This window comes from Megalopta genalis, chromosome 5 (genome assembly GCF_051020955.1).
Source record: "Megalopta genalis isolate 19385.01 chromosome 5, iyMegGena1_principal, whole genome shotgun sequence".
In the NCBI taxonomy this organism is placed as follows: Eukaryota; Metazoa; Arthropoda; class Insecta; order Hymenoptera; family Halictidae; genus Megalopta; species Megalopta genalis.
The window spans coordinates 16151967-16176089 of NC_135017.1; the positions used below are offsets into that span (position 1 = coordinate 16151967).

The window sequence follows — 24123 nt, forward strand, 5'->3', positions numbered from 1 at the left end:
GTTTATTTTCCAAAGAATTAAGTCACAGCCGATTTGATATCTACATTTCGACTTTTACTAAGCGCAGCACCCATAGTGATTAAGGACACTTATAGAAGAGTGATGATCCGAACGTAAATGACAGTTCTCGAGTAGAAGATATAGATGGTGAAACCGTTAATATATATACCAATTTTATTCGATTGTTCTCATAGAAAATGATTTAATTCAACAACGTGAGCACAATAAAAACAGTAACGATACTCATATTAGAACTCGATTTACAACAATCGACAATTAAAATAAAATTGTATTTTTATTCGTAATAGTTTTCGTATCTGTTTTCTTATTCGACGTCCAACATGTTCTAAAAGAAAAAAGATATGAATGCAAAATATATAATAGAATGTTCAAAGCGAACATTTATTTAAAAAGTAATATATGAATTTTCGTCTCTTCGATTTACCTCAACGACACATTGCTTAATTAACATACATACATCTTAGGTACAGATCACAAATTAAAGTGCTTAGAGAAAAATTTCACTTAGAGACTTAGGGACTAGTAGACTGAATACTGGAACCCTGAGTACATGACTGGCAAGTGGGTACTGAACGTTGCGAAAGATGGCCAGAGAGAATTGTATGCGCACCCATACATCTGATACACTGCACCTCGCCGCATGACCAGCAATGATGCTAAAATATTGGTGAAATACGATTTAGTGAAATGAACAGCAATTAGTGAGATGCTATAAACGAGTTATCGTAGAACAGGAATACATTTGTATACCTTTCGATTGAACGCATCAAACGTAGTAGAACATGAACATTCTGTGATGCTTCTCGCTGGTTTCCAATCCAAGGCAACTGTTTCTAATTCGTGTTCCAAATTACTAATTTCTACTTTATTTTTATTCTTTTCCTCGTGATTTGCTGTGTTTTCCATGATTGTTTCGGACAAAGGCTCTTTAGTATACTTATTATCGTACTTGTGTTTTCCTTGTATACCTTTGTTCTGAACATTGTTCAAATTCAGAGTCGAATTCAAGGCGCCTACTCTCTGGACGGTGAGTAATTACATTTAAGGATACGATCAGAAAGAAACTGATAAAAATTGGGCAACACTTTTTACCTTTACAAGAAGCTTAACGTGATCTTCCAGGCAACTAGTATGATCGTGCATGGTGAGCAAGTAATCTTCGTAAGTTTCTCTAGGGTGAATACCATTTTCAAATCTGAAATACATTCCTCGCCATAAACTGCAACATTGTCGGTGTACTTAATATATCATTCTTTCTCTTTGCTCGATACAAATAATAATCCTGTACATTATACATTACATGATGCTCTGTGCAGCCAGTTTGGGTTGTAAAACGTTGCTAGACTCGTCGTTAAGTCGACTACATTTGAAGAGAGGATTTATGTACTCGTGCATATCATTTGCCATACGTCCCCATAGAGAATACGTTCTCTCCGATACTCTGAAAGCAATTTGAGTTGCACTCCTTGATATATATACACATATACATAAATAAATAACAAACAGAGTTATTCGGGTGATCTATTTTAGATAGCCGATCCTGTTCATAATAAATAAATCATTTTTATACCTAAGCATTTGTCTCTCCTTTTCAGAATTTCCTATGAAAGTACCATGCTCACAGCTATGTACGTGATCGTGAAGAGTCAACAGAAAAAACTCATTGAACTGAAATTTGTGTGGGTACTGCTGCAACAGCTGATACGTCGCGTCAATGAACTGTGTGAAAATTGGTGCTAATTCTTTACCATCACAGCTAATGTGACCGCAACGGTTGCTGAACTTATGTCCAAACGACAGCCAGTCTTTTTCGATCAACGCCTGAACAAAAGGAAAGTAGAATACCTTGTACAAGTCCCTAGAAAATTGGGGAGTTTGTGATATTAGTCGATTAGTGAAATATTTACTTGAAAACCTTGAATCGTTCTGTAAAATGGATCTAATAAGAGCGCGCTGAGCGAACAAACTTGAGCAGTACGATCCCAGCCGTCGCTACAATGCACTACCACGCTAACTCCGTTCGATACGGCTCGAGCAATGAACCAAGCAGCTTCTAATATAGATTTGATGTGCTTGAGCCATCCACTGCTTTCCAAACCACTTAGAAACGCAGTCATAGAAGTTGCCCTTTGCACTATTTTGAATATTAATCGGTTACATTTGAAACAACGAGCAATGTTTGTTGTTTAACAAATAAGATAGTAGGACTCACGTTCTATCAACTTGTTCAGACTGGTCCTCATTACATGTATGTTTTCGATACCGAAGAATTGAAACTTTATATTATCGTAAAAATTCTCATTCTCGTATCCTTTGCCCGCAGCTTTGTTGGCAAAGGCGTTGATCTAAAGGAATTAAATCATGAACATAAATTTTCAAATAACATTTGATCAGGTGAAAATGGTTCGCAATAAGAAATTTGGTAATTATTTGGTACATTATATATATACAGCACACTCTCCTGAGCACTCCTCAAGAGATTTTAGCCATTGCTCATTATTTATCAAAAAGTTATCAACTATCGAAGGTAGACCATGAGACGAGTCACGCTTTGTACTAAACATCGTATTTGTTGTAACCTTGGCAACATACATTATGGTCAAGGTCATCGGAGCTGCCTCCCATATACCAAATAATTACCAAAAATTCGTTCAACTGTTACAAAAATACCTTGGTCCATGATTATAAACTTACGCGCGGTCTTGTATCTACGACGTACATGTACTTGGAATTGGGATTTGTACACAATATATTGTACATCATCTGTTCGTCGTCGGGACATCGAGCACTGAATCCCGATAGTGGTTGACTACATCGACAAATGGCAGCCTTTGAAAAATTGTACTTACTTAATTCCAGAGTTTCTACATAATTCGATTTGTTTTTATTTGTTTTTTATTCCGCAAACCTTGTTGGAGTGTAGATACGTTAAAACTGGTAGTCGGCCTCTACTTCTAAACTTTGCACTACCTATCAAAGTACCACTGTTACTTGTACTGGGAACATACAAATACTTGGGATAAGTATCGCAAAGCTGAAACCGTAAACAAACGTTTTGTTGTATATATTTATAAGATTGTATAACATGAAAAATTTTATGATTGAATTTTAATCGCTTTATACCTCGTAGTTTGTATTTAAATAAGACAGAGACCATTCTTCATTGGGAAGGCCCTGTCTCTGAAACTCGCTTTGCAGATTAAAAAAGTTCCATCCTGCATGCTGCGGTAGGGTGTCGTCTCTCGGTTGGTAATTAAAACAATAGAGATCCTCTAAAGTCACTAAACATGAATTTATGCGTGTAAAAGTTATGTCTGAAAACTATCTCTTCAAGAATCTTCTGAAATCGATTTACCAGGGCAAGACAGCTTGGATAATGTTTGATATATATTATGGCAATCTCGTTCTTTTGGAATAATAAATGTTACAATAAAAAAGTGTTTACACTTGATACACAGCGGTGAACCTGTCGTTGTTAATGGTTGCTTTTCTATACTTGAAATATGTGTACATAGAACCTGAAATACAATGACAAGACTATCACAAATATATTTCGAACGATAGAGAATCTAACATGGTAGCAGCACTAATATTTATACGTTACAAAAATTTTCTTCTTCCCATTTCGTTCAGTGAATATAAGATGAGGTTCAGTCAAGAAAAGAGTTCCGACAGAGTGGTTGTTACTATACTTGTCAAGAATCGTTACATTCTCCACCTGGAACGATAATAACGTGACAGAAGTAACATCTAACGGGAATAACACTTCCGCGTTCAATCGAAATTTCAATCTACAGATTTTCTCTAATCGTATAAAATAAATAAAACACTTGAGCACTTTGAAGTGTATATATATATATATATATATTCAACGAAAATTGAAAAGAAAAACAACTGATAAACGTGAACCGTGATATTTTCAAGATAGTGACAGATGCCAAGAAACACGTGGAAACGTTCATTAGAAACGTTCGTATGTGGACAATAAAGTGTTACATCGTTATACATACCTTCGGATTCATTATTTGATCCAGTTTGTTCTTTCCGTTCGCAATTGTTTACGCTTGACGGATCATCTGACAAATTAAACATTGACTACCACTGACTGACACTGACCATCTTCCGAAACAAGAGTGCTCAGCTTGTTCTTCTCAAATTGAACCATATAAGTACGAATATGTACATCGACAACAAAAAGATTGTTTCTTGCCACCTTTGTTATAAGAAGCAATAGATAATCTGGCAAAAATCATTTGTCGCGTCGAAGCCTCTGTGCAGTGGCGCTTCCCGTGGTAAAATGTCGGAGCTAGTTGCCAATTGATTCTACTATGATCTACCGTTAGATGTCGCGAACACTACCAACATGTACATTCGGTCCGATTATTGGACGGTGCGGTCTACTCTGCCTACACGATCCATTTACGGCGGTTGTATCAAACACGACGAGTACTCACAATACACGTTTATTCTTGGTAAATGGTTCCTCGTGGTTTCCAACGGGTATCCGGCAAGTCACCTTTATAGGGGGGAAACTATATGGCATATAGCCAATTTCAGGCGGCGCGTAGCGCCACCTGGGTACATAACCGTAGCGCAAACCCTATAAACATGGACCTGAGTAAATATGCATACTCTTAGCTTAGACATAGTCTTGACCATCGATACATTTAATCGATACATATTAAGATTTCTGACTTTTCTAATTCAATATGTACAATCAATTCCTCCTACTTTTCTAATGTAATGTAACAGAATGACAATATAATTCTTGAATAATCAAATATAGATGCTGGACTTCATGAGATGTATTGATATTCTAGATTTCTGTTGCAAATTACAAAAAATAATTAATCAATTGTACTTTTTTGTTTATTGTTTTTATGAATTCAGTTACAATAAATACATACGCATGTATGTAGTATTTAATGATGAATCTTCAATAAATTGGTTGAAATGCGTTTCGGAACACTCGGACAACGGAGAATTCTCAGGATCATTTAGCGTACACACAACATATATATATATATATACACACTATAGTACAATACAATGTACTCATAGTATTATACACCAAGCCTCTCCTGTCGATTGGCATTGGCACTGTTAACGTTAAAGAAGCAAAGGAGGACGAAAGGAGCCTCGCACGAAGAGAAGCTGAACGTTTCGATCTCCTTGCCATTGCGTTTAATTTTAACGGAATCGTACTTGCAACGCGAAATAGAAAACCGTGTACACGCGTCGACGTTAACTCGATAAACAGAAATGGCTAGTGACATGGACTCGAAAAAACCTGTCAAGGAGTAAGTACATAGATTACAATTATACGAGTACGCAACAAGATACTTCGTTACACGCTTCAATTTATGCGGATAGTACTTGAACTCTTTAATACGATCGATTCATTGACTTGCAATGACAAAGCTCATTTCACAAATAAAATTTCAATGTTCTTCGAAAATGTATTATGTCGACCTTTACGTAGTCGTTTCTTTTTTTTATATACATTTTGAAATAGCGTAAACAACGTTTTTACGGATCGTACATGAAATATATAATTTGTCGTTGTTATGTATTGTCAAGATTTAATTTCAGATTGGTGGAAAAGAAAAACGAAGCTGCCAAACAATTTTATTTAGCTAAAAAATATAAAAAGGCGTTAAATGAATACAGCGAACTTATCGGTGAGCATTCTCTTCGATTCGACATACATTATGGCAACAATTAATTAATCGGTCCGGCTTTATCACCTTTGTAGAATTATGCCCAAGCGAATATCGTTATTATGGAAACAGAGCTGCTTGTTATATGATGATTAACAAATATTCTGACGCCTTAAAAGACTCAGAAATGTGTACAAACTTGAATCCAAAGTTTTTCAAAGTATGTTATATAATACACCCAAGAATAGGGACAAGTTGAACGAATACATGCTATGTATAATTATTTTTGCAGAGCTATGTGAGAATAATAAAATGCTCTCTAATTTTGGGGAAAACCAACCTAGCTCAAAATTATTTAAACGTATTAATGATACTCGATCCAAATAATGAAGCATTACCCAGAGAGAAGAACAACTTGTTCCATGTACAGAAGTATACTAAAGAGGGCGAAGATGCGTATACCATGGGGGATTATCGTAAGGTGAAATAATGCTTTCTATACGTGTAACAAATAAAACTAAAAATGTCTACATATAAGTCAACTACAGACACAATGAATACTTAATTTTTCGCATTTTCTAAAGGTTGTCTACTGTATGGATCGTTGCTGCGACGTCAGTTCTTATTGTCCAAAGTTTAAATTAATGAAAGCACAATGTTTAATATTTTTAGGAAGATATCAAGAAGCACAAGAAATTGCCAAGTATTTATTGTTACTTACTACTAGCTGCTCTGTACGTGCACAATAATAATATGTCATCGCATATTATTTGTGCACTGTTTTCTGTTTCAGTAATATTCTACACGTCGACAAACAGAATGTGGATGCTATATACGTTCGTGCGACGTGTTTGTATTTTCAAGGGGACATCGATAAAGCATTCGCACATCTTCAACAAGCGCTTAGATTGGCTCCAGATCATGCCAAGGCACTGGAGATATACAAGGTAGAAAACAGTAGGACAGAAAATGTTTCCGACGGTTACTATATCTTATAATTTCGTAGCGAGTTAAAAGTTTGAAGAAGAAAAAGGAGGAGGGAAACATCGCGTATAAAAATAACCAATTTCAAACGGCGTACGCGTTGTACACGGAAGCATTGACTATAGATCCCCTGAATCTTGCAATGAATGCGAAACTTCATTTCAATAAAGCAACAGCTGCCGCAAAAGTATGCTGTATTTTGCTTTTTTCTTCTCGATAAATCTTTTTATGAAAAATCACTATTTTGATTCGCGATGTATTCTGTAGTGCGGCCTTTTACAACAAGCGGTCACGGAATGTACGGAAGCATTGAAGTTTGATGAAAATTATTTGAAAGCTCTACTAAGAAGGGCATCGACGTACATGTTACTCAAAGATTACGAACCCGCTGTCCATGATCTAGAGAAAGTATGCAGGCTATGCAACATCCGAGGTATATAACATAGACCATTTTCTACTCTATAAAAACGATTTCTTCGATCGCGTCGTAGAGTTAACTTTATTATCGATTTACAGAACACAAACGGTTACTTATGGAAGCACAGTTCGCATTGAACAAATCGAAGAGGAAAGACTATTATAAGATTCTAGGTATCGATAAAAATGCGTCAACCGATGATATTAAAAAAGCATATAGGAAAAGAGTAATGGTGCATCACCCAGGTACAGTTAGAAAACCTTGAATGCTAAGCTCGGTAATGCATTTAAAATACCATGCACTTTCCTGATAATATCGCGTTACAGATCGACACATGAATGCAACGGAAGGGGAAAGGAAAGAACAAGAGAAGATGTTTAAGGAAGTTGGAGAAGCTTATGGAATTCTATCCGACCCTAAGAAGCGATCGCGTTATGACAATGAGCATGATATAAATGATTATGATAGATACGACAAAGATAATTCTACGGCATTTAGACACCAAACTTCGCCCTTCTTTTGGTTTCCTCAATAAATTTTTAAGTACATTGCATATGTTACACACAGTATTTTATTCGAAACGACTTCTATATGTTTTTATAGACATTGGTTTTAATGGAGTATTTGGTTATACTAGAAGTATAACCGGACTCTTTGATTATTTCAATAATCGTGCTCATTCTTATATATAGGACATTACTGCCCCTCTATTTTTCCACATTGGAAAAATAGACAGATTGTTACATTAAGATACAATAAATTCTTTAATATAGAACTGTATTATACTTGCAGTACTCGATTGAATCAAAGAATGTGATAGACAGGCGATTTTAGGAATAATATAAAAATACGTATGTTCGGAAAGTATAACGATATATATATATAGAATATATGTATTATATTTAATTATTCCTTTGCCGAGTACGTAGTTGTCGCAATGGGATTTAGAAGAATAAGGAAACACAATTTTTTCATCGTTTTATTTATTTCTCAATCGAGAAGCAACGTTTCCGCGTGTTTATCCAACAAATTAAAATCAAAATCTTTCGATATTTCTATTGTCTATTTAAATATAAATCTTGTGTTCGAAATAAGTTATCAAGTATCGATAATTAACACGTTGAGTGCCACGTCAGCCATCGTTGGCTGACACAGAACTGTCCGTTTAAGCCGCGTCAACCACCGGTGGCTGACAGTGTAAAATATGATATAAAACTAAAAGATTTACATTGTTTTCATAAATTTTAAGTAATTTCGGGATCGTACCATTTTAATGTATTTAAATATTACTTGTCAAGAATCTAATAATAATAGATTTTATTGGAACGATTGAAACAAGAAAACGGTTGTGCTTCACAGGTGTCACAAAATGTGGCAATTTGCGTGGCCTGACCGCAATTTCCTCATAAATGGGCGTGACAGTTAACGTGTGAAAAGAAAAAGGTAATCGGTCACGGGCACGAGGTAATAAAAGTTACTTGGACGTATTAACAATAGTTTCAAAGTTCACTTAGGCGCAATATCGATACTAATATTTGAGGATTCTCGTTTACGTTGTAAACAACAATATGTACATAAGGCATGCTATAATCTTTGCAATTTGACAAATGTAAGAATATGCAAATATATAGATATTATGCGCATTCTTCTAAATTGTATCAAATGACTCGAACGTAAGGCACGTAGTAGCCGAAATGTACATATTCGCAAAGGCACATAGAAATATATAACAGCACCGATACATTCGCTGAGATTTTGCTGCAGCAACTATATTTAAATTTTATTCTACCGACGATTAAACGTTTACAATATTAACACACCGTTCGATTGTCACTTTCTTCTCCGCGTGGACGCGCGTGCGTGCGTGCGTATGTACTATGCGTGTATATCGCAAATATTAAATCGTCGTCGCACAAAATGTAATACTTTCGTTTGTGCAATAATTTAAGTATTTCACTCGTGTATCTTTCACAATTATCTAACGTTATTGAGCATAAAAATATGATTTTCGAATATATTTGAAATATATACTGCATTTAGGTCTTTTCAGTAAGTATTCAAACTTGATAAAATACAAGTGACTCTTTGATAAAATAATAAGTTAATAAAATACTTTTTCCTGTTAACGCGCAACTTCGCATACCCTTCGTTGGTGTTTGTTCTCTGGTGACATGACGTATCGAATACTTTTTATTACGGGTATGTGAAGTTACAAGAGATTGAGAGACGCTTTTAACATGTTCCCATGTAACAAGACACGCAACATATTCATGATTGCAAAATAAAAACCTGTCCTCGTCGCGCATTCGTATACTATAAGTACGTACGCTTAATAAAATATTTTGGTAAAACATAATGTCTGTAATCTTGCACATACGCGGCATAAGTACGCAATGATACAACAATATGTTTCGCAATATATACATATATACAAACAATTTACTATTATTTCCGGAATTAATTTTGCGCTGTCGTACATCCGTTCCGTTTACAATTACTTATTCGTTTCGTTATTATAAGATGCCCTACCCGCTAATTCTAATAAGTAGCGATCAGGATGATCTATCCAATCGCTGGCACTCAGTTTAACGATCCTTTGTTTTTCAGCTTCCTTCACTTGCCACTTTTTAATTTCCAATTGCCGCTCCCTAAAAAAAATGCATATCGTAACATTGGCTCGCTATCAAAGCTGATTCGATTTGAAATCGAACTCTCCCGACAAAATATTTCTAGTACCTCAATTGCGTGTGTCCACAGCCCCAAACTTCCAAGCTGGCAATAGGATAAGGCGCACCTGCGATACTAACCGAATGAAATGATTCGTCTATGCTGATGTACGGTGAACGCGGATTACTTCCAAAACGTAATCCGTGAGGATAACCCCTGATATTTGTGTTTAAGTACAATACTTTAGCTCCCTTTTCTATAACTCTGTAAGATGGAAACAATTCGATGCCCACGGAATCTCCGTCACCCCAGTAAAGGTGACTCTCGCGCCACTCTACCGCAGAGCATATGCAATACGTAGGACGTATCGTGTCCCTGTCCGGACTATGTGCTCTTATAAATAATAAGGTAGGTCCTCTGTATCCTAATACATGATGCAGAAAACGGTTCGCTCCCGTTCCGTGTTCCGAACTGTTGTACAACAACGTCCAATGTTTCGGACACACGCTGCCTAATCTTTTCGCTATCAAAGCGTAAGGTACATCCTTCGGAGACTCCTCTGCCTAAAGACACATTAATTATTTGATTATCCCCGACAACATATTAAAAGTAGACTAACCGCGATTAGAATTACTATACCTGGAGATAACATTCTGGCAGTGTGCTCGATAGTAACCACACGTAGCTCACTGGTAGTAAAACTTGAGGGAAATCTATGGAATCTGGTTGCTCCAGTATGGGCGTTGGTATCTCCAAATGTGGTTGCGGTTGCTCTTTGGACAATAGAGCCGCGCCACTTCGATACGCGGTCGTCAATACGTGTACCACATAATGATGGGGACCGTGCACTATACGTGGACAATGCTGCCAGATCCAGTTGGTCACGTAACACACAGACAAGATGTATTTACCATGAAACTGTAATGAACATTTTATAAAAAAGAAGTGTCATAAACTTTGAATATATCGTATTCTAGTAAGTATGTAAATATACTAACGCAAGAGACAATGACCGTATTCATTATTTGCTCGGCGAAAATGCAAGAAGGTGTTGCACTGCTATCCATAGCAATTTTGTAGGAAATATTTAATAAGCCCTTTAAACCTTGGGGAGTAACATTTCCATCACCCTTTAAATTGGAATACATTTTCACATAATTCTCCAATATTGTTTGATCATTCATCACGGAAAGAAACTTCTCGGCTTGTTGTTTAAAAGAATTAGCGCTCATATGAGCAGTGCTAATGTTGGCAGCATAGTGCAAGTAATTGAACAAATTTTCACCCAGCTCCGGGTAATTGGGGAAAAGGTAGCGTTGAAATACAGATTTGGTAACGCCGCTTATACGTTGCTCGTCATGAGTCAAATGAGATAATGTCTGAAAAGTACGCATATAGATAGTTACACATGCACGAAGACTTGCTATTCATATTAATATCACGAAAGCAGTAACAACTAACTAACTGTATATTAGATTGGGACTAGTATAATATATAATAATATAATATATATCGCAACGTAATAATTATGTCTGTAAAGAACTGATTACATCATGAACACAGTTATAGGTTGTGTACACTATGGTCAATACACAATGACATTTCAAGAATGAATATTGACGAATAAATTGTAAATCATTCATGAAGTGGACAAGGCTGTTAAAAGTTCTCGAGACGCAGATAATCATTTTGTTATGGTTGACGAATGCCCCTCCGCGAGTCACGAAGAATCGACTTTCTCGCAACAATCTAATTAAGCATGATACGACTATGCAGATATATGTCAACATCCTCATACCTTCGCCAAATTCTCGATTGGAAAGAATTGCATGTGCGAATGATTTTCTAATTCGGTTCCCGAGGAACTTTTTGAAAGACTAGCTACATTGGTGGTCGTGTCGCCGGTATGTACAACGGACTCAGTTTTCTTGGAGGATGCGTGTCCAGCACGTGCAACTTGATTACCCATTTCTTTCCAGCTAGCGTGTATCAAAATACTAATAATTTCACTCTCTTATCATCTGGACATAGCATTGCCCACGACAACAAAGCATGCATGTAACCGTATGCCGTATGCAACTTTCAGGAAGATCGTCACGAATGATAGAAAGGTAAGTGGTGCGTGCATTCGTACGACACGTTGCATACATGTTTATCGAATACATAGGTACACACACACACACGCGCGCGCGCGCGCACACACACACACATCGCACATATGCATACAGCCGTGTGTATGTATGTATGTGTATATATATAATACATACATATACATAATACAAACAGGCATACGTACATAGATAACTACCACTCAATAGATTTTGTTCAGAGATATGTACTGCTACAAAATCTCGACATTATAATCCGAACGTAATGTATATCTGTATATGTATGTACATATCTTCCGCACCAACATGCGTGTTTCAATGCGTTTGGTAGAGAGGCTATTTCCGTATATGTGTGTGTCCATATATCCATACGTATAATTTCGAAACACTGAGCCATATATACATCGTGTAGTATTATTTAAAATTTATTTCGTCCAATCGTGTGTCATCGTTAACGTAACTTATTCGATATATCTATATTCTCGATGGATATGCGGTTTTTCGATAAGAATATTCCTTCTATTTATGCAAAATCGACAAAATAAATATCAATTAGAATGTATCGAAATCGAGACTTCGAGGCATTCGAATGTTTCTGAAGTAAGACGCCATGTTGCGTGTAGGAAGCGCGCGCAGCTATCATTCTCATTCTCGTAAACGCGTGAGATTTCGGGGGGTGGGGAGACTTCTTTTCCAAAAGCGTGCATCGGTCTGTCATCGGGAAAAAATTTGATCGGTAAGCTACATTCGTTCGTGCGTGTTCTACATGAAAAAGTAAAATTTTCCGACGAACGCGCACGTGTTCCTCGTAATATTCGCCGAACGATTCCGTTCAATTCCGCTCGTGGCGTATGCAACAATTTCATTTGGTTTGTTCCGTTTCGTGTCGTGCGTGCAAAGTGTTTGGGTAGTACAGGAAAATAAGGACAAGAGGAGTGAAGTGTGATCGATAGTTGGGATCATACTACAGGTAGAGAATATATTGTTGCGAGTGATGATAATATGAGAAAATTGGTAGCTTCGGGGGGTAGGTATTCGCGAGAGCAGGTGCTTCCAAATAAGGTGCTCTCGAATGAACCAACCAGTTCGTGTTGATAGCGCCGCTACGCGTTCGTCGGTTGAATTACGATGCGAAACGTTCGAGTTTAGTCTCTGTAACGTCTTGCGATCGCGCGGAGCGAACCATGACACTGGGAAAGTCTTGGCAAAATGTTTCTTTCTCCTGATTAGCCGACGACTCGCCGAGACAGTGTCGTCCTCGTGATCGCGTACGAACAGAAATAACTATCCAGCGAGCGAAAATGAAAGAAACATTCTTGATAAAAATGATATAAAGTATATTTTGCAAATATGTACATATGTATGCAGATTTGAATCAGCTAGATAATTTTAAGCGCCTAACAAGTACTTTGAAGAACAATCGTAGTATTTTAAAGTTAATTCGTTTCCCCGAACCTTAGATCTGTTTACGCTTTTAATCGGGGATTATATTCTACCTTGTAAAGTACATATTGAGTTTCATAAGTATGTGATGAATTTAATCACGCTCCTAATTATTAAAATTTGTCTATCATTCGTGCATTCGCTTGCTCTCCTCTCTCTCTCTCTCTCTCTCTCTCCTCTCTCTCTCTCTCTCTCTCTCCTCTCTCTCTCTCCTCTCTCTCTCTCTCTCTCTCTCTCTGCGCCTCTCTATGCGTACAGTTGACGGCGCAATGGAACCGTGATATGCGATGAGAGAGGGGATGGAAAATGCGATAGCGGAGAGGTCGCGAAGCCGCGACGTTTGAGAAGCAATTCTGTAGAACTCGCCGGCGCGGCGGGAACGTTGAAATTCCAAAGTGCTGGCTTTCAAAAGTATTCACGTAGCCACGGATGCAGCCTTGCATTCTTATCAACAGTACGCTGGTGTAATGTTCGATCGTGAGCCATACATCTGTGCATACGTTTAAATATTTTTCTGTGCGCGTATGTATCCTGCATTCGAAGTGTGGTATATCTTGTGGCGCAACTGAAACGAAAGGTGATTTTTCTACTCAAATTTGTGAATTTCGTAAATTTTCCGTCGTCAAACGACTAGTTTTCCAATAAAAATCAATTCTAAAAAATTACCATAACGCAAGCTTGTCAATCGAATAGATTTTCCATTTGGTTAAATTATTTCGATGTTTTTAATGTCCGTTGCTGGTGTGTCAATGGTTTGCATTCTGCCAAATACTGTAATCGAAAAAATTACGTTTCTATCGAAAAAGGAAAACAGAGGTATGAAAAGAAAAAGAGGTTTCCGTAATATGAGTCATGAATCGAGGAACTCTGAGACTTTGTGGAAAGAATCGCGGACAGCATTAACATAAATGCGGTTTGGTAGATTAGATACAGTTAGAAAAAAAAAAGGATAACAGTCAGCGTCAAACTGTCGACGATAGCAGAACGGGACGCAGAATTTATTCCGTTACTCAGCTTTCTAAAGAAGTGTGTGATTCATACGTCGAGTAACCGCGATTGCGTTCCGTGTTTAAATATCATCCATCGGTGAGAGGCTCGATTTATTCTTCTTGCTGCGTCGATCCGAAATTACGAAATTGTGTCGTCGGCTGTTGACAGACGTCCCGCAATTTTATTAGCAAATATGGATGCCTTTTTATCTGTTCGCATACGAGAAATTTTTCTATATAGGATATTAAATTGAATGCAATTGACCCATAAACGCGTTGTTTTTCAACATAGCGATTAAAATTTTAATACGTTCCCTAACCGACGAAGCCGCTTTCCGATTCCAATCGACATGGGATATCAACATTTGATAATGCAATAATATCGGAATAGAATCGATTTCGCTTATGAATCGGATTTAAAACGAGAACTGAGCAGCGACATTTACGCTATTTTGAAAGCCAGTAATGCAAACTCAGGAACGCTATAACGATCGGGGTGGCGTGAATCATCGTCATATAAAAGCCGCCGCTGGTTTATTTTCGGGTGGATCCGATCTATTTCTCGATTCGCCAAGTATGGTCTATACGAGATTTTCCGATGATACTCGAGATAATTGGCAACACTGTGGTGTAATATTAGTGCGCGTTGAAACATATAGAACATGCATTAAACAATGTAAATCCGTAAAAGTCTTGGGATTCGAAAATATTCTTATTCCGAGTCGCGCTCGTTTCAACATCGAGGGTGGGGAATCTATTTATAAAACGGGGATGGTCCACGCGACACCCACGTTAACGGTGGGCACGTAATAATAATAGTAGTAGTAGTAATAATAATAATAATAATAATAATAATAATAATAACAAATTATTAGAAACAAAATCTACCGTTTGAATAACTGACAGATCAAAGAACACTCCCGGTCTGTCCTGTTTAGGTTAACCTCTGTCGTTCTGACTTGACTCTTCTGTTTATTTGTTCGAATTGGTTTCGTCGAACGAAAATAGGTGCAGATATGTCTTTCCGTGTTGTGCGCAGCAGCAAGTTCCGCCACGTGTACGGAACACCTTTGAAGCGCGAACAATGCTACGACAACATAAGGGTATCCAAGTCCTCCTGGGACTCGACCTTTTGCGCCGTGAACCCAAAATTTCTGGCCATTATCGTGGAGTCTGCTGGCGGTGGTGCCTTCATAGTTTTGCCGCACAACAAGGTAAATGACAATCCCTGCCTTTCTAGATCATCATCATCATCATCATCATCATCATCATCATCATCATCAATTAAACATCAACCGATCAAATAACTTATTAATTAATTAAGAAACGTTATCTGGATGGTAAACAAAAATAATAAACATTGAAATTGTATCGTAGGTTGGGCGAATACCGGCTGATTACCCGCTAGTAGGGGGACACAAAGGTCCGGTATTAGACATAGCATGGTGCCCTCATAACGACAATATCATAGCATCTGGCTCCGAAGATTGCGTCGTTAAAGTATGGCAAATACCTGATGGTGGTATCTCCAGGACATTAACGGAATCAGTGGTAGACCTTCAATTGCATCAACGTAGAGTAGGTCTTGTACTCTGGCATCCGACCGCATCCAACGTATTGCTCACAGCCGGATCCGATAATCTTGTATTGATTTGGAATGTTGGTACCGGAGAAGCGATAGTACAAATAGATTGCCATCCAGACATGATTTATTCGGCGTGTTGGAATTGGGATGGATCGAGATTAGTTACAACATGCAAAGATAAAAAAATTCGGATTTTGGATCCACGGTCAGGAGAAATATTAGAAGAGGCTATCGCGCACGAAGGCAGTAAAGCTACGCGTGCTATCTTTCTCAGGTATGTAGAAAGAATATTTTCGAGCACGACTAATTAATTTTTGCTTTCCGATGCCAATCGGCGAATGTCTTTCTTTCTTTTCTTTACGTTAAAAATAAAATGCGATCGTAAATAAATGCTACTAACTAATTGGTGTGAGCAATTGTAAAAATTTTATATTTCATAGAAAACTATTTTATTACTATTATATATCTATTCCACAGGTGCGCGATTAGTAACTTTACGAAATTGTATATACATACATGCTTAATATTTCTCCGCGATTCAAATCAACGACGGAGAAATATTTTGATTGGCATCTTTCTAACAATTACGAACTATTTCTACTATGCAATACACTATCAACATACCTTTCACATCGAATAATCATCAAACAGTATACATCCGCCTTTTTACACGATAAGCGTATTAAAGATAAAAGATGGACAATTATATTTTGATGCAATACATATTTCTTAGAAGCGTATGAGAAGTCTATATTCTGTAGAAGAAGCATTCATAAAGATATACTGTAAACGATATAATCGCTTGCGCGTTAAGAATATCTTTATTTTTTTTATTATCACATGGTCTTTCCAATTTGTGTAGCGCGAGGTTTGGTATTTTTTAATGGAATACCGCAAGATTGAAAATACAACATCAGGAGGATGTCAACTTAATAAATACAAATATCAAGATCTCCACTGAGTAATATCTTCGTAATCAGTTACAGTAAGTATCGTATCTCAAGTTAATACTTTAAAGCATAACATCTTGTACATGTCGATCGACGAACATGTGTAATAAACTATAATAGACAGCGACGTAACCGCACTAATACGAAATGTATCGTAACAACGAAGTGTGTGATTTTCTGTATTTGGTTAAATTAAATCGTATTTGGTGTAATACGATTTGCAAGCACAGTGTCCGGCTGGTACACTGACTTGTTTGATTTAAATGCAATTTACGATGATCTAGAGACGAATAAACGAACAAGTTTTTTCTTAATCACTATACTTTCTTCGCATTAATTGATATTACGTGTGTGCTTAATACCAGCCTAGAAGATTGCGCGAAAGGTACTATTCTCAAATGTTGTAACAAGGTGGATGTTATTCAGTTTTGATGATTAACTTGAGAGAACTCGGCAAATTTTCTATACGATATTATTATATATGAATACGATACTGTACGAAGAAATACAATAGCGTTAGCAGACAATACTTAGAGATAAGTTGTAGGATATACCTAGTCTGTTTGGTATGTGTGTGTGTTTATATATATATATATATATATATATATATATATATGTATGTATGTATGTATTTATATATATATATATGTTGTAAGAATATCGATGGTATATATATTTGATTCAAATCAAGCTCCGTATCCATGCAAGGTTTATTATGTTTTCAGGGGAGGCTTGATTTTTACTACAGGTTTCAGCAAAATGTCCGAGAGGCAGTATTCGTTGCGTGCCCCCGATATGTTAGGTGAACCAATAGTCATGGTAGAATTGGATACGAGTAACGGAGTGATGTTTCCTTTGTACGATCCTGACACGAATCTGGTGTATTTGTGCGGCAAAGGCGATTCTGTAATACGCTATTTTGAAATTACTCCCGAACCTCCGTTCGTTCATTATATCAACACATTTCAAACCCCTGATCCACAACGGGGGATAGGAATGATGCCAAAGCGAGGCTGTGATGTTAAGAGCTGTGAAATAACTAGATTCTATCGGCTGAATAACTCGGGCTTCTGCCAGGTCATCTCCATGACAGTACCGAGAAGGGTAGAGTTGAATGAAATGCTGGTACATCGACGCGTTGACTCGAATATGAATCGCATCACATTATTTTCTTTCTTTTTTTTCTTTTTTATAATCGCTACAATGAAAAACATTGTTTTCTTTATCGATATATTTCATAACATTCGATCAGCTGTAAGTAAAGAAGCGTAAGCAGATGAAAATAGCATCGAGCGTACGTTAGATCTTGATCTGTGCTTTAGCTGCCGTTCCATGAGAAATGAAATAATATCTTGTTTGCCCTCTCGCGATTGCTGGTATGGTAGTCAACGCGTAAAATGTTAAATTATTCACATTCATTATTAACTGGAGTAAATTTTTTTTTAGTCCGACCTATTCCAAGAAGATTTGTATCCGGATACTTCCGGCGACACGGCCGCGATTTCAGCAGAAGAATGGGAGAGTGGAACTGACGCAGACCCCATATTAATTTCAATGCGAGACGGTTATCAACCATCAGTAGCCAAGAACGATCTTAAAGTGCATAAAAAGTCCAACATACTCGGCAAAGGAACGAAGGTTGCATCAAACGCACAAAATGCTACGCAATCTGTGGGCATTACCGTATGTATTTGTAATTTCTAAAAAAAAAAATTCATATTCTTTATTCGAAATCGCTGTTTGTCGATAAATATGTTCTGGAATGACGCCGATAGGAGGAGTTGCTGAAAGAGTTTACCGAGGAAATCAGAAAATTGAAAGCGGTAATTGTGAAGCACGAAGGAAGGATACGGGTACTCGAATCAGCCGTTGCTCTTCAAATGAAGGAAGAGGAAAGAAAGGAAAAGGGTCCTTCGCCTGCAGCGGCCGAAGTGCTTGCATCCGACGAGGTCTAACATTCGAAATGAATTTTTTAGCTCACAAACAATAAATATTGCGGAAAGATAACTAATTATGTAATAAAAAGGAAAAAAAAACTATCATATATTTTGATATAACAATTTGTGTAAATAGTAGGTTTTTTTTTTTAGCTACATCGTGTGTCGTGATACTTTGGAACAATCTTTGCTATTTATTGTACATCCATTCATCATACATCGCTTGCATTTGTACCATGTTTTACATCTTTTATTTCTATTAGACTGTAGCTAATTACACGTGACAGTGCTTTGTTTATTAGCATTAAGATATATATATCGGCTCTTGTTTTACATCCAGTACTTGAGATACAATATGTATATTGTATATTTCTTTTACGAGGATAAACGAGTGCCTAACTTGTACAGACATACCGCTGTAAAATAACGAAGAATTACTTTTATCCTAGTATAGGGTGAGCATCGTGTACACACACGTAATGTCTTCTGGAAGGGCGCGTAATTTTGGTTTGTACATAAATTATGCGATTCACAAAGTAATAAACAGAGATTGTTATTTTACAATTATAACTAGAACAACAAGAACAAGAGTATGTATGGTATTAACGATATATTTGACTAACGTGTTTTTTTTTCAACATCGTGAAAAGAATACATTTTGTACAAAAAAAATAAAAAATGTGAATACATAATATATAATAGATTGAATAAATATTTATTCTTTTATATAAATATCCACCACCCATAGTCACAAATACAAACACGTACTTACACCGTAAGTGTAAGTATCTACATATGTAGTAATCTTTTCCGAATTCTATCTTTGCTGTATTCTACGCAGTGGCAAAGCGTCGAATTTCTCCTGTTGATTTTGTATAATAGTAAAAAAATATGTTTTTACATCAATTATAATCCCCTTAAAATTTGTCCAAACAAATCTATGATGAGAGATGTAATAAAACTATGAATTTAAAGTGAACCATTAAGATATAAGAATATAAATTTATTAAGAGGGGTCGCTGGAGTGTTGGACGGTGGGTAAAGTATCGTTAAGCAGAAAACAGTAAAGTAAATTGGTTGATTTCTAGAATGCTAATTTCAGGTTCCAGCCTCTATAATTACAAGACTTGCCATAGCGGAGACTTTTTTTTGTAAAGATTACGGAATTTTCGCGTTGGACGAACCAAGAAGAAGTTTAGATGAATAAAAATGCAGACAGTTTAGGAAATGCATTAGCCAGGTATGTTGCAATGATTAATATTAAGATGAGTTTAATCGAATAGATGAATGGTGAAGGTTGTTTTGTATTACAGATTGGTGAAATGAAGATAGTTTTGATGAACTATTCCTAAAGAAGAATAAGTATGCGTATGATAAATGTTTGTGAATATAAATGTGATTTGAAAGGTATGGTATGATTATAGTTTTCTGAATTCTGCAGTGGATGCTCGACAATTGGATGGTGTGAAGTGGATGATGCGAAGCGAATGATGCAAAGGAAGATTTATGGTTGAAAGTTGAAAGATGGGAAGAAAGTAGGGAAGACTTTGCATAAATAAGAAAAAGAAAAAGAAAAAGAAAAAGTAAAAGAAAAAGATGTATCGGGGAGACTGGTAGGGAAGAAGACAGTGGAGCTAGTTTGTGTAAGAATAAATATGGAGCGTTTGTTTTGAAAGCGGTGCAAGTCCAGTTTGTTTGGTTTGGATAAAATTGAATGTTGGCAGATGTTGTTCCATCGGGAAGGAAGAAACACGTGGAGTTTTTGCGAGCAGTTATGACACGGACGTGACCAGGGTTGGCGTCCAGATTGTCTGGACGTCGTCCCCAATAGCCGGACATATGATATGTCGAAGAATCCAAGAATCCAAGAACTGCTTGTATGGTGGTAAAAGGTGTTTGAAAAATGGTGTACAGTATTTAGTTGATTAAAATGTATGATTTGTTTAATAAATAAATGTTTTTTTTTGGAAGAAAGACAAGGAAAGATTTAGATTACTTTTCGGTTGACTTAATAAATTTGTATTGCTAGGTTATAATGGGTTACTTTGAATTGAAAATTCCTAGTTTGATTACATCTCCGATTCTAGATACGTGTTTGTATAAATTGTAAGAGGATATAATTGATGTATTTGATATGATGCACACACATTTGATTATTATATAGTTTAATAGCTAATTAGTATTATCATTAATACCTCCTCCCAAACGTCATCTCAAGCCGCGCAATGACAAGATTTAAGGGGGGGAGGGGGGGTGACACAAGGCGCGGGGGAGGGGGGGGGGGTCGAGCGTGGGGGGGGAGGGGGGGGGGGGTCGCCGCGCATGCGGCGTTGTGGGGGGGGTTTCACGCGAAAAACGCGCGCTGGGGGGGCGCCGCAAGGGGCATGGGGGGGCGCGCCGCGCAAAGGCGAGGGGAATGGGGGGCGCGCCGCGCGAAAGGCAAGGGGAATGGGGGGCGCGCCGCGCGAAATGGCGAGGGCGGAGGGGGGGCGCGCCGCGCGAGGCTCGTGGGGTGGAGAGAAACGCGCGAGGGTCGTGGGGTGGGGAGAAACGCGCGCAAAATGCACTTCTTGATTCTTCTATATCACAGTTCGTTATTCTTTTGTTTATATTCATGGGTCTTATTTCTATGTAAATTTATTGAAAATAAAATAAATATTCTCAATTGTCATAACATTGATTTACTATTTCTTCTTACCTATATCACTATCCGATGTGAATATGAAATTATCCATTGTTGGAGGAAAATAAAATAAGTAACCTAAAATAGTAACAATTGTGAAGCCACCGGTGGCCACTAACCCGCCACCTGTCTATGGAAATTGGAATTGTATCACTTTCATAATCAATGGTTACGCAATTTCTTTTACCGGCCTTATGTTCCTTGTGTCAAGTTCATAATTCTCTACATTCGTTTGAAATAACCGTCATCGATGCTGTGTTGGGGCGTCACAGCGTCGTCAGTAATAGCGACGAATTATGACGCTATATATGTGGACGGTATAAAATAAAGACTGCCATCCCTCCAACGCACCTCCAATATTCGCCGATTGGCCCTGCCCGATTTTTTTTTTTTTTTTGTGGCAATAGTCAATCAGCGAGTCCGTTCCAAAGCACACGTCCGCATCGCCCCGGCAAAGGCAGGAAAGTTCCTCCAGGCATTACCGTCATAATACAATGTCAGGCTGACCCTTCGGAACTTTTCCTTCTTTATGACTCGTCCCGGCCATCGAGGCCGAGAGAAGCGAAGTCCCAAAAACCTAAACTCAAAAAATAGCCGGCTAGGCACGTCCGTGTCATAAAGACATTAGTGCTGTGCACTAACAGATGCGAAACGTTGAACGTAAAACGTATCGGATGTTTCGAGTATGCGAGTTTGCAAAATGAATTCGAGGTGTTGATCTGTACAAGGAGAACTTTATTTACTCGACAGTGTGGCGGTTTGCTTGGTATTATGTTCTCTTAAACTGGATTCTCTGAGAACTGGGGACGATGGCTTTTCGGTAATAAAGGAAACAGTTAATTTGGCTAACTTGTAATGTGTTTTATTTAACTTTATGCGTACGTCTTTAGACTATTTGTACGTCTTTACTCTTGGGAGGTTGCTATTAGACTGTGAGAGAGTCCAGTGGTTTGCGCAGCAACAGCTAGTTACTAAGTTGTAGGTGGCGCTGTGTGCCGCTTGTACGGGCGTACGCCACAACAGACGGTGTTTGCCCCCCATCTAACGGAAAAACGCAGAAACCGCTAGCCAAAATCTATCGCCGATAATTTGGCTAACAGTTTGAGCCTTTTGTCACTGCATCGATTGGCGCTGTACGGATATCGGAACGGAGCTTCATATTTTCTTCGACAGAGGCGCCACATGCAGCGTGCACTGCAGGATAATTCAAAAACATTAATTACGGCGATTAATTAATAATAATAACGATATAATACAGCAAAGACGTTAAGAAAAAAAGAAAAAGTAAAGTTGGTAAAGAGGACGTAATTTTAAACAGTTATCCTATTTACAGGTATACTTGTTATATTAGGTCGAACAGACAATAATAATATTAGGGAGTGTTGAAAAAAAAGGAAATTTTAGCCTCGAACAAAAATTAATCTATAGTTTACTTAGTACTAAGATACTAAGATATCGGTTTACATTTTTTCGTCGGTTCCGTCAGCGGGCAACGACGGTGATGTAAACTGTATATAATAGATACCGCGATACATCATCACCGGTACCATTAGATACACATCGTGCCCTGACTGTTTGGGGATCCTAGCGTCACGTATACAATGTGAAGCGCGACAAATAAACGTCTCTGATTGGTGGATAAGACGAACCCAACAAGGGTATAAAAGAAGCGTCTTTTTCTTACCGGTCTCTCAGTAGAGTTTGGTCGCTCGATCGTTTTCGCCCATATACCTTCTCTCAATAAAGGAATAGAAAAAATAAAGTCTTTTTTTTAAGAAAAGATTTAGAATCATATTCATTTTCATTCCATAATCCCAACAGGGAGGATAGACAGTACAGAAGGACTTCCGACTATCGATACATAAATATTGTTCCGTTGTATGACGGAACCCCTATAAATCAAGCGAGAAAAAATGTTGTCCTCGAGTCAAACATTATTGACCATCCACGTTCGTCCCTGGGAAGAGGAAAATTGCCAGATGTGGATAACCCAGGGACCGAAGGCTCTAGGAAATAGCGTATTTTGGACGAAGCAATCGAAATGCCAAAACACCCGTAGTAAGCAATTTCGTTGAAAGCCATTTCCGTCTTCTATTCAAGTATTTCTTTTATGATCCACAGTTGGTCACCAAATGTCATTCCTAGTCGTTTTTTTTTTTTTTTTTACGATATGCATGTTCCACCGAGAAGAGGCATTTTCGGGATTATTGTTTGTTACGGCTTATCCTTGGGACACTCGGATTCCTTCGCGGGCGTCACCCGAGGGCACGAGCACTACCTGCGGGTGACCCTTAGTTTGGGGCGGTCACTTTCTTAATTTTGCAATCCAATCAGTCAGGGCGACCGTTTCCCTCCCTCACTCCTCGCAAGAATTGAACAATCCACGAATTCGACTGTCTCAAATTTAAAACACACCCACACCGAATTTATCTCCAAGAACACACAACACACAACAGTCATTCTACCATCAACCCGCACACGGAATAGTCTACTCTCTAAAAATTATACTCTGTATCGATGTGAAGTTGAATGTTCAAATATATTCCAAGTTAAAGAAAAGAAACTCAGCTTATTATTATCCCTAGCATCTTGAAAAGTCGTAGGGAACCGCGAATATCAAATACGCGGAAAAACAAATATTTTTAGTTATGAGTTGTGTTCTTGTAAATAACTGGTGC

General features: G+C 37.7%; 4 protein-coding genes and 1 long non-coding RNA gene across 10 annotated transcripts; 2 read left to right on the forward strand and 3 right to left on the reverse strand.

The window, feature by feature from the left end:
* Positions 1 to 156: 156 nt before the first annotated feature.
* Positions 157 to 4542, reverse strand: Mtmr6 (Myotubularin related protein 6). Of its 2 annotated transcripts, XR_013033432.1 has the most exons (14): positions 4032 to 4542; positions 3626 to 3739; positions 3377 to 3539; positions 3145 to 3302; positions 2930 to 3055; positions 2716 to 2850; positions 2234 to 2366; positions 1929 to 2155; positions 1592 to 1842; positions 1322 to 1462; positions 1114 to 1240; positions 772 to 1041; positions 446 to 677; positions 157 to 346 (listed from the first exon to the last, which is right to left on the reverse strand). XR_013033432.1 is itself a non-coding variant. In XM_033482024.2 (13 exons), the coding sequence occupies exons 1-13, from the start codon at positions 4041 to 4043 to the stop codon at positions 534 to 536; spliced, it is 2001 nt and encodes a 666-aa protein (XP_033337915.1). In that variant the 5' UTR covers positions 4044 to 4542; the 3' UTR covers positions 157 to 533. The 2 variants fall into 2 exon arrangements, 1 of the variants encoding a protein (XP_033337915.1); XM_033482024.2 differs by having other exon boundaries at positions 157 to 677.
* Positions 4543 to 5071: 529 nt separating this feature from the next.
* Positions 5072 to 7863, forward strand: Tpr2 (Tetratricopeptide repeat protein 2). The gene is made up of 10 exons (XM_033481659.2): positions 5072 to 5321; positions 5614 to 5702; positions 5777 to 5901; positions 5974 to 6162; positions 6266 to 6384; positions 6475 to 6628; positions 6688 to 6852; positions 6933 to 7098; positions 7182 to 7328; positions 7410 to 7863. The coding sequence occupies exons 1-10, from the start codon at positions 5284 to 5286 to the stop codon at positions 7616 to 7618; spliced, it is 1401 nt and encodes a 466-aa protein (XP_033337550.2). The 5' UTR covers positions 5072 to 5283; the 3' UTR covers positions 7619 to 7863.
* Positions 7864 to 8383: 520 nt separating this feature from the next.
* LOC117227074 (uncharacterized) lies at positions 8384 to 11872 on the reverse strand. Its single transcript, XM_033482004.2, has 5 exons — positions 11549 to 11872; positions 10749 to 11129; positions 10390 to 10668; positions 9820 to 10313; positions 8384 to 9731 (listed from the first exon to the last, which is right to left on the reverse strand). Exons 1-5 carry the CDS (start codon positions 11717 to 11719, stop codon positions 9578 to 9580), a joined length of 1479 nt encoding a protein of 492 aa, XP_033337895.1. The 5' UTR covers positions 11720 to 11872; the 3' UTR covers positions 8384 to 9577.
* A 593-nt stretch (positions 11873 to 12465) lies between these two features.
* coro (protein coronin) lies at positions 12466 to 19474 on the forward strand. 5 transcript variants are annotated; one of them, XM_033482007.2, is made up of 6 exons: positions 12466 to 12594; positions 15299 to 15504; positions 15668 to 16149; positions 17551 to 17929; positions 18272 to 18508; positions 18601 to 19474. In XM_033482007.2, exons 2-6 carry the CDS (start codon positions 15307 to 15309, stop codon positions 18778 to 18780), a joined length of 1476 nt encoding a protein of 491 aa, XP_033337898.2. In that variant the 5' UTR covers positions 12466 to 12594; positions 15299 to 15306; the 3' UTR covers positions 18781 to 19474. The 5 variants fall into 5 exon arrangements, with proteins under 5 accessions (XP_033337898.2, XP_033337899.2, XP_033337897.2 ...); XM_033482008.2 differs by lacking the exon at positions 12466 to 12594 and adding an exon at positions 12608 to 12828; XM_033482006.2 differs by lacking the exon at positions 12466 to 12594 and adding an exon at positions 13605 to 13878.
* LOC117227084 (uncharacterized) lies at positions 13968 to 15333 on the reverse strand. Its single transcript, XR_013033435.1, has 2 exons — positions 15179 to 15333; positions 13968 to 14500 (listed from the first exon to the last, which is right to left on the reverse strand). It is a non-coding gene; the product is annotated as an uncharacterized LOC117227084 (long non-coding RNA).
* Positions 19475 to 24123: the final 4649 nt, after the last annotated feature.